General features: G+C 42.3%; 1 protein-coding gene across 1 annotated transcript in view; it reads left to right on the top strand.

Moving 5' to 3' along the window:
- Nucleotides 1-9,524: 9,524 nt before the first annotated feature.
- The window catches only part of LOC135918838 (uncharacterized), a 337,804-nt gene continuing 332,422 nt past the window's right edge, over nt 9,525-14,906 (top strand). Inside the window, exons 1-2 of the mRNA XM_065452520.2 lie at nt 9,525-9,604; nt 10,906-10,975. Of these exons, the coding sequence (XP_065308592.2) occupies nt 10,935-10,975 (41 nt within the window). The 5' untranslated portion in view covers nt 9,525-9,604; nt 10,906-10,934. The remainder of the gene's footprint in view (nt 9,605-10,905; nt 10,976-14,906) is intronic.

The raw sequence follows: 14,906 nt of genomic DNA, 5'->3' as shown, positions 1-14,906 counted from the left end.
GTCAACACTCAGAAAGTGGCCATTCTCGAAAGCAACTTGTTAGGGCATGAACTCAACTTAATAGACCTCAAGAATTTTTTTCTTGGGGGGGGGGCATCTTGATGAAAGAAGGAAGTGATACACGGTAGTGTATTGCCTTATCTTTCTCATTTTGTTGTTGCAATAGCGTTGCTACTTTACAAATGGCTTCTTGTAGCCATTCACAACGCGCATGTTTAAATTGTTTCTTTTTTAGTCTTCTAAGCATGCATAGTAGGTGCAGTATTTGTCGAGTATTGCAAGCATTGCTACAAGTAGATCTTTTATTTGTCATTCGCACAATGCGTATTATACAGTCCTGAATAATGTTTTCGATAGCTAGCCATAAGTCATTTATACTACAAGTACTTTCTGTAACATCATTATAGTAATGATACAGCAAATAAATGATTGATTCATCGTCGGCACAATTAAGGTTTCGGAAGTGGCTATTGTTAATGCGCTGATCTTAAGAAATATCCCTTATGGTTAACATTACAGCTCCGCGATCAGATTTACCAGGTGTGACGTAACACAATACTTGGTTTTTCACAGTGCCACTCACGAGGAACAGATCTAAGATTGAAATGGTGTTCTGAATTCTGGTAGGCTCTGACACCACCTCTAACAAATCGACATAAAAACAATGTCCATCATTTTTAGGTCATTCTTATCTGAGGACTGTGCGGAGAAAGTTTTCCAATTTATATTCGGCAAATTAAAATCACCGGCTAAAATTTCTCTATCGTTGGGCTTTATATGAGAGATCATGCATTTCTCAACATTTTCGAGAACCGAGACGGATGAGCTTGGGGCCTATAAATTGCTCCGAGGATGTATAACATTTTGGTAATGTATGTATTAGAGAAAATGCTTTCAACGTCTGATGTGTCGGGCATTCTGATGAGCTGTAAAGACGCCTTAAATAGGATAGCCACCCCACTACCTCTTCTGTCTCAATCATTACGGAAGCAGATATAATTTTTTGGAAAGAATTTGCTGTCTAATATATCCTTGCATCGACAAGTCTCTGTGAGAACAGCGATTTCTGGTTAATAAGCAAGAAAAAAGCATCAAGCGACACTGCTTTATTTACTACGCTAAGGCAATTATAGCTTAAAATAGATAGTTTATGGATATTTGTTTTTGTTTTGGGGGTCATTTGTTACCTTTAGAAATTATATATCGCTTGCCCTTGGCCTTGTAAAAGCCATACAAAACGCCATCCACACTGAGCTTATCCAATACAAGCTTGACTTTAGAACCATTTGTTTTCTCTTGTGCTGCAGTTTTCCACAGTTTTTTTCTAGTTTCTCAAACACTGACAGAACAATCCTGTGAAAGTGAAACTGAAGACCCCTTAAGCTTGAAACATGCTTTCAGTATAGAAATTTTTCACGATGATTTAAGAGCTTTGTTATCACAGGACGATTGTTCGTGTCTTGTTCACCTAGTCTATGGCATCGCTCTGGGCCGTTAATATTTACTACTAGCTTTTTTTAGGAACAAGTCATCTCTGATGGCACTGGTAAAGCTTTAAGTAGTCTCAGAGGTGCACTCTTCAATGCCGTATACTATTAGATTATTTCGCCTGCTAGAGTTTTCAAGTTCGTCATTTTTTTTTTGGAAAGTAAGAAGCGTGGTTTCTTCAAGCTGAGCCACTGTTAATTTTATTTCATCGACTTTCTATTTTAGTGACAATAAGGGGGCTAGCTGATGTTCTAAGCTTCCAATACGCTCAATCAAATAAATAATATCCCTTTCGATTTGTACTTGCTTTGTTAAAATATTATTGAATGATGTGGCCATGTTTGTCTGTCCTAAAAGTAACTGTTTTAGCATTTCCTGTTACATCAGTCCCGGATTAGACTCAATGTCACCACATGTCAAGAACACACCGTGGTTGCTCAGTGGCACATGGTGTTGGGCGGCTGAGCATGAGTGCGTGGGATCGAATCCCGGCCACAGCGGCCGCATTTTGATGGGGGCGAAATGTGAAAACACCCACGTACTTAGATTTAGGCGGACGTTAAAGAACCCCAAGTGGTCCAAATTTGCGGAGTCTTCCACTACGACGTGCCTCATAATGAGATTGTGGTTTTGGCACGTAAAATCCCATAATTTCATTTTAGCACGTCAAGAGGCTAACATAGAAGGCACAAAATTTCGAACAATCAATGCGCATGGCAGCAGCAGTACGAAGCGGTTATCGCTCCTATAAGAACGAGTAGGCATGTATCTACTGACCCATACAACAAAGCAGAAAGCGCTTAGTATTGTGTTAGATGCGCCAGATGCGCTGCTGCTCATGCACACTGATCGTCGCCTGCTGCACTGATCTTATAGTGTCAGGCATGCCCACGTGATGACCTCTTCCCAAGGAAGGAGCATGCGCCGATGCTAGTATGGGCGGTGAGATGACTTCACGGAAAGTGGATGAAGTCATGCTGTATGATGATCTGGTGCTGCTTCCGTAAACTTGTTCAAAGGTCCATTTTGCTGTTGCAAAGCCGGACGTCACTGGCTGCGGATACAACCACGTAGCCACCACCTATACAATAAAGCAGAAAGGGCTTACCATCGTGCTAGATGCGCCAGATTCGCTGCTGTCATGCACACATCGGTGCGCCCCCTCTTCAGGGAGCGATCAGGTAGTGGGAGAAAAGCATTTGCCACATGAAATTCGAAAATTCGGCAACGACGGTAGCCACTCACCACCGAGACCATCCTGGGGACGCTACAAGGTTAGAAGAATATCTGCAGATGCCAGTCATGCATCGCCACTGTAAGGTAATGTAAAACACCCGAGGTTGGATAACTGCGCCAGGGATAACTGTGCCAGGATAACTGCGCCAGGGGATAACTGCGCCCTTGGCGCCCAGAAATTCTAAAGTGAGAAGAAGGGAAAAGAAAATAGTAAAGATCAAAAGGTAAGAGAGAAAGAAAAAGATTGAAGAGAAGGACAAGAAAATGCGACTGCCACTTTCCTCCAGGCAGGTCAATCTGGAGGTGCCACCTATGGGAAGCACAGATCGAAGAGGTGTGTTGCCTCCACCGGCAAACACCCAGCCTTAAACGTCCAAACACCCAGCATCGGCTCAAACCCCAGGATCCCACTTTCTCCAGACATGGCTAAACCGCTCACGGCTACACATGGGAGGGTGGAAACCTCATGTGCTCGGGTTCGTGGTGTCGCAACACACCAAACGCGTGCTTACGCAGGTGCCCCTGCGGAGAGGATGCGACTGGAGATGACGGGTGTTGAATAACTGAAGAATGAGTGTTGTACACATGTAAAGAAGTGAACCTGTTGAAAGACGGTCGATAAAATGATTCCTTGTGAGGAGCTTGAACACGTTTTGGCAAGTAGGACGACAAAAATATCAACGGCCGCATAGCAGAATAAAAGTCAGCTTCAAGTGCAGAGGCCGCGGTTCACAAGAAATCGACTGATGTGTGCACTGCCCTTGACAGATCTTTCTTCCTTTTTACAAATGAAGCCTTCTTGACTGGTTGCTTGTGAGTAGTAAAAACTTGAACTTACGAACGACATCAAGATAATCCGTTGCTTGCCTGCAGAGCAGTGCTCGCAGCCGTCTGTGCGACTGCTAACCGTATTGTTGTATCTATGCAGGCATTTTGACGCGTTTCGATAGATCGGCGCAGGACCATCTTACCCAACGCAGCACCAACACTACATTCCGGAACGGGACCGCAGAGCAATCTGTGCAAGCAATCAACCAGAAAATTTGCGCCTGCGCGGAAGGCTGACGACACCCATCCAGCAACGCGATAAAAGAAGCCAGCGACAACCACGTGCGGTGGTCAGAGCGGTGCTGGCAGCCGTCTGTGTGACTGCTTACCGTATTGTTTTATGTGTCCAGGTGGGCCCACACACATTCGTGTGAAAGTTTATTTCCTGGCATTTTATGGTTGCTGCACTGCTCTGGTGTCTCTTGGTGTGTATGACGCGTTTGTGGAAAACTTGTGAAAATTGGGGAAGACGAGGCTACGCAACTTGAAAATTTCGCAAAGACACTCGCATACGAGGCTCTCAAAGGCATTAAAGAAGTTACTAAGGTTCTGGTGGAAATGACTTCTATATTTATGGAGGCTATATATGACTAAAATTAAGGTCACAGTAATTAAGTTGTACTCATCTAGCGATGCTGTACAGACTGAAATAGCAGCAGTGGAGGAATCAATGGGTTTCATGAACACTGCCTTTGAGGGCTTCAGAACAGAAGCTAAAACGATGAGGCATGAACTCACAGAAGTAAAGAAGACCAACGTGGAAATTCAGCAAGAAAACAAGAAGCTGGTGAACGAAGTGAAGGACCTAAAACACAATTGGTTGAACTGAAGCAAGCAGCACAAGGAATAACATCACCCGCCGTGGTTTCTCAGGGGCTATGGTGTTAGGCTGCTGAGCACGAGGTCGCGGGATCGAATCCCGGCCACGGCGGCCGCATTTCGATGGGGGCGAAAACACCCATGTACTTAGATTTAGGTGCACGTTAAAGAGCCCCAGGTGGTCGAAATTTCCGGAGTCCTCCACTACGCCGTGCCTCATAATGAGAAGGTGGTATTGGCACGTAAAACCCAATAATTTTTTTTAAGGAATAATATCGAATTGAAAGGTATCCATGGAACTGATAACGATAACCTTGGTAGCATGATGACACAGATAACTTTGTACCTACCAGTTGAGCTTTCTCCCGAGGAAATTGACGCGCTATGGCGTGTTCCAACCAAGTCGAACGGACCTTCCAATGTAATTGTGAAATTTAAGTCAAGGTCCTCAAATGACAGAATCTTGCAAGCTGCGAAAAAGTACTGGCTAAATACTTCCGTGCTTGGCTTCCCAGAGAATGATCTCGTTTTTTTCAAGGAACATTTGTGCCCGGAAAAAAAGGTTTTGCTCAGCAAAGCTATCGGAGTAAAGCGTGATAGAGACTGGAAGCTCGCATGGGTGTCTGAAGGCAAAATCTTGATGAGAAAAACGGAAAGCTCGAGAGTAATGCACATAACTTGTGAAGATGACCTGGAACAAATAGTTTGATTACCAATGTTCGTGTGCTTTAGTACTTGTTTACTCTTACAAGGTCTTTGGTCATAGATGAAGATGACCTACTAAGCAGTGACAAAAATACGTGAATATTCTACTCTAATATCCGAAACGTGAGGAAGAATCTGAACCTTCTAGTGGCTTTTTTGGCAAGATATTCCCATCTTTTGATATTGTAGCACTTGCAGAAGCCTGGCTGCAAAAAGATGAGAAAGTTATGCTTCCTGGCTATGTTATGCTATCTCATCTGAGAGAATCAAAATACCGTGGTGGTGGTGTTGCCTTTTTTTTAAATAAGTGGTCTACCTTTTCTCGTTTTTGGTACCAGTCGCGCTCAGTCATACAGACATAGAAACACTGTTCATAAAACTGCCCCATCCATTCACTGTTGGTGTTATTTACCGCCCACCAAATTCACGCCTTTCCTCCTTTCTTGATAAACTCGAAGCAATTCATGAAACGCTTACTACACAGTCATAACGCATAATTATTGTTGGTGATTTCAACACTGATACAAATACTCAATGCCACAAAGACTACGTGAACCTGTTAACGTCATACAATTTCCGAAATATGAATACACCCACGCGTGTAACTACCTCCTCTTCATCTATTATTTATCATGCATTAACAAATATACCGACTGGCATACGCTCTGGGGTTTACAGCAAATCCATCTGCGATCACTTCCCACTTTTTGTTGCTGCTGACACTGATATAAAACCAGAGCTTTAGGACAAAAAGTATGTATCTAAAATAGATTATGCCCTACTGCATGAAAGTTTTTTGGCCGTCGACTACAGTGTAATAAACCCTGATGACGTCGATACAGAGTTTAGTAACGTAATCCACACGCTTCGCAAATGGTTACTAACTGTAGCAGAAATATCAGTGTTCGCTCTTACGAGGCACCACTATGCCCATGAATGACTTAGCCAATCCTTGCGGTTCTAAAAGAGAAGGATTCATGGTACCGCGAGTGAAAGCAGCACAAGGATAATGTTTACTATCAGAACCAATTTGAAAACCTGTGCAATAGGTCAGTGTCGATGATGAGGGCATGAAAAAAGCATATTACACGCGTCTCGTTGAACAGGCTTCCGGCAATTCATATAAGGTCTGGAAAATAATAAATGAAGTTGCTGGCAAAGTCAGTTTGCGCCGTCTTCTCCCGGAAAGAATAGATCGCAATACTACAGAAAGATTTAATTCCTTTTTCACCAATATCGGGCCGTCATTGACTGCTCAACTCCCTGAATCACAACAAAATGCTGCATCCAATCCAGTTCTCAATACTTTTGGAATACTTGAAATCAAACCCGATGAAATTACATCCATTATTCTCAGCTTACCAGGCAATAAATACGCCGGACTGGACGGAATTTGCCCACACATACTTAAAGAAAACACTGATACCTTGGTAGCTATCTTGTGCAAACTTTTTAATCATTCATTAAAATGTGCAAAGTACCCCTCTGCACTAAAGATTGCCAAAGTTTTCCCGGTATACAAAGACGGAGATTGATTCAACTTGTCAAGCTACAGCCCCATTTCTGCGCTAAATGTTATTAATAATATTTACGAAAAGATTCTATCCAATAATATTTGCAAATTCTTAGAAAAATATAACTTACTCTGTCAACAGCACCATGGATTTCTAAAACATCATTCAACGCCATCTGCAGTCCTATGTTCGACTCAATTAATTAATACAGCATTACATGAAAAGGAACTGGCCGCCGTTGTATTTGTTGATTTAAAGAAAGTTTTGGATACCGTGGATTACGCTATTATGCTCAACAAATTATGCATTCCGCGGTGAAGTCTACAGCTTACTTGTCGTTACATCAAAAACCGTCAACAAGCTGTAGTTATCAATAATGTTATATCATCACTTCAATATTTACAGACTGGGGTTACTCAAGGATTAGTTTTAGGGCCCGTGTTATTTTCGTTATACATGAATGATTTGCCGACTGTCCTAAGTGCTCTGATATTTTAATTTATGCAGATAACACTGTGATCATAGTCACAGATGACAACCACGAGGATTGTTCATTGTTCAAGTTTATTGTTATTGCATGTACAAGAAACAGGCTTACATATTATACACAGCATCAGGAGGCCCCAGAGTGAGAAACTGCCAGGGGGACCTCCTATCATTAGTGGGTGCATAAGAGTATTAGAGCAGCAAGTAGGGGGCGAACAAACAAGCAAAACAAAAGAAAAAAAATGCGTCAAGAAATACAATTTGTAGGGAACAAGTGCAAATAAATAGAAGACGATTAGATATATAATAAAAACTGCGTTATACAGTAATATCACAATGAATAATCATAAGCAGAAATATCTAGTAATCTGTAATAAAAATTCTGTAACAAAAATTTGGCTCTTCTGCATATTACGAACAAAGAAAAATACAAAGTGTTTTACAGAAGTATGAAGCCTAATGATACAATAATAGAAGTAATGTAAAAAATGTAATAAACATAAAAATGTATTTATGACAAACGAAAAGATGTTTCTGCTAACAGTATTATTTTCATATTGTGCTTAAAAAACTGCAATGAAAGAGATGACTTAATAATCAAATCTCCGGCCAGTCTAGTCGACGGCCAGGATCTAGAAGCAAAGACAAACGCTGAATTGAAAAAGAATTCAAGCTAGTTTTTCACCAACAAGCTAACGATTCATTCAAGCGAAACCAAATATATAGTATTTAGCTCACGAGCAAAAGTCATTGACAGCTTCCAAATTAACGTTTTCTTTACCGACCACCCACTCGAATGAACACACTCATTTAAGTATCTTGGTGTCATTCTAGATGAACATTTTCACTGGAAAAATAACATTAGCGCCGTCTGTTCGAAGTTGACTTCTGGCTGTTATGCCTTATTACAGGCACGCGATTGTTTTAACACACATACACTGCGTACCCTTTATTTTGCCCTTATTAACAGTCTTTTAACATACTTTATAGAATCATGGGGTTTGATATACAGCACTTACCTTGATCCTATCCGGCGATTACAACAACGGGCTATCCGAATTATAACACAAAGCAAGTATGCTGAACCAAGTAAACCAATTTTCCAGTTATTAAATATCCTTGCTTTTGACCTTTTGCGGTCTTTAAAGATAGCGATGTGTGTGAACAACATAGTAAAATATATTCAACCTTTCAATGCCTCCCAGTTTCGCTCTCCTTGTCCACCCACAATAAACCTCACACATAGTAACTTTAATCTGCCACCGAATAATAACATCTACACTGAAAGATTGGTCCAGTTTTCAGGAGCCAAAGGTTGAAATGCTTTAGCCCCACAAATAAAACAGTCGTACGAAACAAATAAAACGTTAAGAACATACTTTATGAGCCTTATTTGATCTATGACAGTCCTTTTCGGTTTGTGTTTGTTGTACCGTGTTGTTCATGACAGATCTTTATTCATTCTGCCGTAAAATGCGCATTATTTTATTTTCTCCTCATTGTATGCTGTACTTTGGTTTTCGCCGTGATTTTCGGCTTTTCATTTTACGCAATTGCTATGTCAGTGCCATCGTGTATTTTTGTTTCTGAACCCCACACTAGCCTCTGGCTATGAGTTCAATCAGTGTTTTGATAATTTGTATGGCAACAGTAGCAATAAAATGGAAATGAAATGAAATCAAAATGAAATTACTAGTGACGAGCAAGAGCTTGGCTCGTGCGCAGACCTCAGAACAAAAAGGATCTTCCTCCACGCTACATGTAATTTGAGTACTATGATTCAGTGCCACGTTTTATTTAAGACTATAGTTTGCTCTAAAAGCTTTGCGTTGCTGACTTACACACGCGACCTATGAATTAACCTATTACATTCAAAAATGCGTATGCGACCATCAAAGTCTACACAATTATTTCGCATGCTACAAGCTGCTACTCTCATCACAGATCGTAAGTTTATGATAGATTGTCGAACAAGGTAAGAAATAGTAAACCATGTTTATTTCTGTTGTCAAAAAAGGTTGATTTATATTGCAAACGTGTTCAGCTCGGCACAAATTACCATTACATCTCTTTTATAATATAACTATATATTAGACTGGTTGTGGAAATATCAACATTTATTTGATTTTTTAACATTGCTTCAGGCCAAGTGGTGTTCATTACGCTTCTCGTGGTATAAGAATGCTTCCCCGCGCAAATTACGTTCGCATACAGCATCTACATACTAATTCGTAAAGGAAATTTTGACTCTAGCTCTTCCTTTAGAAGAAAGTGCCGCCCGAGCACTCCATGCAGATGGTCAACCGGCGAACCTGAAATGTGCGGCCCCGGTATTTATCCCTAGGTTAACCCCGATGGTTCATTGAACGGCGGTTTGGTAGGCTGCCGGATCCTCGGTAGGCAGTTGTCGCTTGCGCTCGGCTGCACGAGCCTGTTCTTGTGCCCAGGCTGCAGCATCGGCACGGCGTAGACGAGCTCGTTCCCAGTTCTGCTCACGGCACTGCTGCTCGAAAGTTTCCTGCTCTTTAGTACGTATGATGCGTGGCCTATACCATTTCGGAGCCGGAGAGAAACTGTTGCGCGCGCGCTTGGCTGCGACCCAGAGCAATGACATCACTACTGGCGCACCTAATCCAACGCCACTTAGACAGCACAAGACCTTTTCACTCCGATTCATGACGTCATATTACCTGCCCCGACTGTCATAGGATCTGATGGGGATGCACCCGAGTAGGCAACAGTGATTTTGACGTCCCCGGTTTCATCACGCCAGCCTTCTAAATAGAAATTTCGGGCCAGATATCGTCACGTCATGGATCGGAGTAAACAGGCCTTGTGCTATCTAGGTGCTGTTGGCTAATCATACTACTTTCTTTCCTTTTTTTTTCGCGCATGCACTTGGAGCTGCACCTCAGGAGTTTTCGGCCTGCAGGCGACAGACAGAAGGACGGGCGGACGAATCTGCTCGCCATGCAGAGCTTCGCCGTAAAACTGATGAAGGGCTATTTATTTCGTGCAGAATTTTCACACTCAATTTCAACATACTTACCGAACACAACAGCCTTAAGAGCTCTACATTCTCGCACTACAAACCGGGAAACTGGTGACGGGCAAGACCAGCACGTTGCCTTCACAAGTGGCAGAGCTCCGCTGCTTTCAGAAATCTGTAACTATGTATGGTGTCTCTGTGAAGATGGTTTCCAGATTAGATACTGTCATAAATACGCTGCATTTTCATTATAATACGACCGCAGCAGCACACAACGCGCTGCTTGTCGCAGGCCTCTGACCGCAGGGCTACGTTTGATGACACGAGGCAGAGAAGTGCCGAACTGTGCCTCACAGCCAGCAGTAGGCACTCCTACCCATCAAGCCATCGTAACATCGTGATTGTATTGTCGTGAGACAGTCGCCATTACGCATCCGTTTTCATGACGCCATCATTATGCCATCATCATCATAGTGCCTTTCTTGTTCTATTGATGTCCCCTCTTCTTCGTCATTCGATCGTCATCAATGCGTCGTCATTATAAAGTCATCTTTATGCCGCCATCCCTTTGGGCTACCTTGTCAAGCGAGTGCCGTAGCTAAGTGGGACAATGTCGGAGTATGTTGAATACCGCAAAAGTGACGTATCTCTCTGAAGGACTCATCGAGATGTTACATAAACGTGAGTTCAGTAATACGTCGTGTCGCTGCATTGCGTTGTAAAGGCGTTATCTTCGACAGCCATCGTGAGATCGCTTCTGTCGTAATATTTTTTACATCGACATCAAATTTTTTTCAACTCCTGTGTTGTACATTTACTGGCACATCTCTCGCTTTGCAGTTTCCTGCGTTCGTCAGACAAGAAGAACGATGATCGACACCTGCACAAAGGAGTGTGGCAAAGGCTGCAGGTAAGTTTTTCTTTGTAGAAACACGTTTACACTCATACTGTGTCTAATGAATGAAAACCATCCTCACACAAATGTTCAGGATGGAACCAATGGCGGAGGAGATGCCGTCGCCCTATTCGACCGCATGCTAGATTTATATGTAGCTATTTCGCGCGGTGCATCTCTAAGGCGACCGTTTTTGTGGCTAACGTCGGCATTTCTGAAAGCCTTAGGTGAACCATCAACGTGAAATCCTTAGAGGGCTCATGCGTGGAAAACTTAACCGTCCAAAAAATTTAATAGCGCCAAAACTGGGGTCGAACGCCCGACCGTTGGTGGAACTCGAAACTTCGGCCTTTGGTAGAAGCAAACCTATGACCTTTGGTGTTATTTATGACCAAGGTAATTAAGGCGCAGTTGAGATACTTAATTAGGGCACTCGAACCCATTAGTGGGAGTCGCGGCCCCGACCTTTTATGTTATTTAGGACTATGTTAATTAAGGCATGGTAATGAAGCTAATATGTTAATGTTTATGAACAGTTAACGCAGAGTTATTAAAGGCACTGGAACCGAACACCTTTGATGCTAATTAAGGCACAGTTAATTAGGATAGACTTAACTAAGGCGCTTGAACTCTTCGGTGGGAGTCGAACCTTCGGTCTTTCGTGGGAACATAATCCACGACCTGTCTTATTAATTAGGGCGAGGTTAATTAGGGCACAGTTAATTAAGATAGAGTTATTCAGGCACTCGAATCCACTGCCTTTCGTGGCAGTCGAACACTCCACTTCAGGAAGTAACAACGCATTCGAAAGATAATGTCAAGCAATTTAATGAATGTCTCGTGAGTGCGCTCTTTAGCGGATGCTAAAGTGACTGTCAACTTTTTTTCATAATATTAATCTTTAGTACAGCATTCCCACAAAATTAGATTTTTTAAGGGTGGGGTTAGGACAATAGAAAAAGAAGCATACGATGCATCTTAGCAATGAAACGGGAAAGGAGCTCACAAGAAATGCGCAGCATCAGATGAACAAATAGGAATGAAAACTATTCACTGGTTCAAACGCAATGGAAACGCATTCACGGAGGCCTGTAATTCTACTTCGATTGTCATTTGATTCCAGTAAGGTATTGCCCTAGCAATGAGGCAGCGCTCATAACAGCTTTTGTCAATGAAAAAGGCGTGCTGATCAGTGCGGGCCTTGGCCTAGTATCCTATTTAAAAAATTAACAAAAAGTGAGTGCGATATGTCAACCTCTCAGTCGCCGTGGTTGGTCAAAGAACTTCAGCCTCAAAGTTCAACATCGTTTATAAGTTGATTCCACTAAAGTACTTTGCACACAAAGCACACAAAGCACCCCTATGCACGAAAGTGTGCTTGTTAGTGCTTGCTTTTGCCTTGTAGCATAATCCGCAGGGGCAAAAAAACTGCGAGATGTCGAACTTGCCATAGCTATTACACGGCACAAGGAAATTGAGCGTCATTTTTGGACATCATTCGAGATTTGATACCAGTAAGGTACTATCCTAGCAAAAACGAGTATGTTTGAGTATGGCATGGTGTTTACTTGATTCCAGTAAGATGCTGTCCTAGCAGCAAACGAGCACTTAAAGCACTTTTGGCCATTGCAGAAAGGCCTGAATGTTTGTTCTTGCCGTAGCCTACTGCCATATTCCACCGAAAAAGAAAATAAAATCAACTGCGATATGTCGGCCTTGCAATTGCTGTTATCCGTACAAGGATTTCAGCCTCGATATTTCACATCGTTTTTATAGATTCCACTAAAGTGCTTTCTAGCAATGAAGGAGTGCCTAAAGCAGTTTTCGCCATTCCAGAAAAAGGTGATTGTTAGTTGTTGCGTTTGCCTAGTGTATTCTGTGCAAACGAAATTCAGCAAATACAATGAGTTCGAATCTATACACAGCTTTCTGTGAGTATATAAAAAGTCAAAACACAGAGTACGGGCACGCATGCATGCATGCAAACAAGCATGCACGCCGGCACAAGCAAAGATGCACACAAGAGCGGTCACACTCAAATTATACCGATCCTTCTGCAAAGCGGAGTTGCTGACTACCAGAAGATACGACGAACGCTTTGGACGCATCATGGTTTCAGAGGCGGTATTCTCATACGTACGTAGCGCGCAATTCGAATCCAGTCTATCCACACAAAGCGTTTAATTCCTCATTATGTGGAGCCGCGGATGCGCTTAGGCGAGATTTTTGTATCTTTTTTTTTTCGGTCCCCTGCACGGCCGGCGCCACCGCTGCGCTCATGCTCGGAGACCAGAGCAATCTCGTGGTGATGCAAGGAACTCCGTGCTGGTGTCGTGCGACTCCTGCGCTGTGATTGGTTTACCAATTCGGCAGCATTATAGGAACCCAACTCCCACGGTGACGGAAACTCGGCGTTATAAGGAAAAAAAAGAAAGAGTCGCTGTGAGAAGAATTGCGAGGTGTTCACCTTGTAATTGCCGTTATTTGATAGAAGAATTTCAGCTTCAAAGTCCTATATTGTTTGTGAGATTGTTACACTAACGTACTGTCCTAGCAAGAAAGAAGCACTCAAACCTGTCTTTGCCAGTACAGAAAGGCGTGATTCTTAGTGCTTGGATTTGCCCTGACCTACATTTCGCAGAAAAAAAACAACTACGAGGTGTCGACCTTGTAGTGGCAGCTAATTGGTAGAAGAAATTCAGCGTAATGTTTAAAATGATTCTTGTTGGTTCCAATAAGGTGTTGTGATAGCAATGAAGGAGCACCTCAATATTTTTCGGCGCAATTATTAGTTCTTGCTTTGCCTTGTCTCGTATTCCACACAGAAATAAAAAGAGAACTGTGACATGCCGATCCTCAAAGTGCGATATTGTTTAGGAGTTCGTTCCAATTAGGTGCTGTCCTAGCAATGAGGAAGCACTTAAAGCTATTTTTTTCCATGCAGAAAGGTATGGTTGTTGTGGTTTGCACTTGCCTACTGTCGTATTCAGCAGAAAACGAAAAAAAAGAAATCCAACATGACTGCAATCGCCGCTAATTGGTACAAAAACTTTAGGCTCATATTTTGACATCGTTTCTTTTATTCAAGCAAGGCTCTGTCCTAAGATTGGAGCACCATCTAAAGTACTTTTTGCCACCGTATGAAAGGCGTGGTAGTTAGGTCTTGCTTTTGCCTGGTGTTGTAATCGCTTGGACAAGGAAGTAAAATAACTGCAACATGTCGGACCATACAGTTGCCGTTAATTGACCGAAGAATTAGAGCACCAAAGTTCGACATTGTTTTTTAGTTGATTCCAGTAAGGTACTACCTAGCAATGAAGAAGCACTTAAACAGTTTTTGCCAGTACAGAAACGCATCATTGCTAGGTCTTGACTTTGCTAGTGCAGTATTTGGCAGAAAAAAAATTCCACGTGTCGACCTTGCAATCGCTGTTGATTGGTACAAGAATTCGAGCCTCAAAGTTCGCCCTTGTTCGTGAGTTGATTCCAGTGAAGTGCTGTCAAAGTAACGAAAGCACACTTAAAGCTGTTTTCGGCACTGCAAAAAGGCGTAATTCTTGTGCTTGCATTTGCCTAGTAGCCTAATTTACGGAAGGAAGAAAAAAGAACTGCGACATGTAGACTTTGCAATTCCCGTTCTTTGATTGAAGAATTTCAGCTTTAATGTTCGATATCTTTGGTGAGCTGGTTCTAATAAGGTGCTGTCCTAGCAAAGAAGGAGTACTTAAAGTACATTTGCCAATGCAGAAAGGCATCGATTGTTAGTTATTTATTATTTTTGCCTGGTGTCGTAAAACACAGAGACGAAAAGAAAAGAACATCGAGATGCCTGCCGAGAAATTACCTTCATTTGGTATCAGAATTTGAACCTCAAAGTTTGACATCGTTTGCGAGATTATTGCAGTCAGGTGCAGTCCCAGCAATTAGGGAGCACCTAAAGCTGCTT

Source organism: Dermacentor albipictus, chromosome 9, assembly GCF_038994185.2.
Source record: "Dermacentor albipictus isolate Rhodes 1998 colony chromosome 9, USDA_Dalb.pri_finalv2, whole genome shotgun sequence".
Lineage (NCBI taxonomy): Eukaryota > Metazoa > Arthropoda > Arachnida > Ixodida > Ixodidae > Dermacentor > Dermacentor albipictus.
This window is presented reverse-complemented; position numbering and strand designations above follow the sequence as displayed.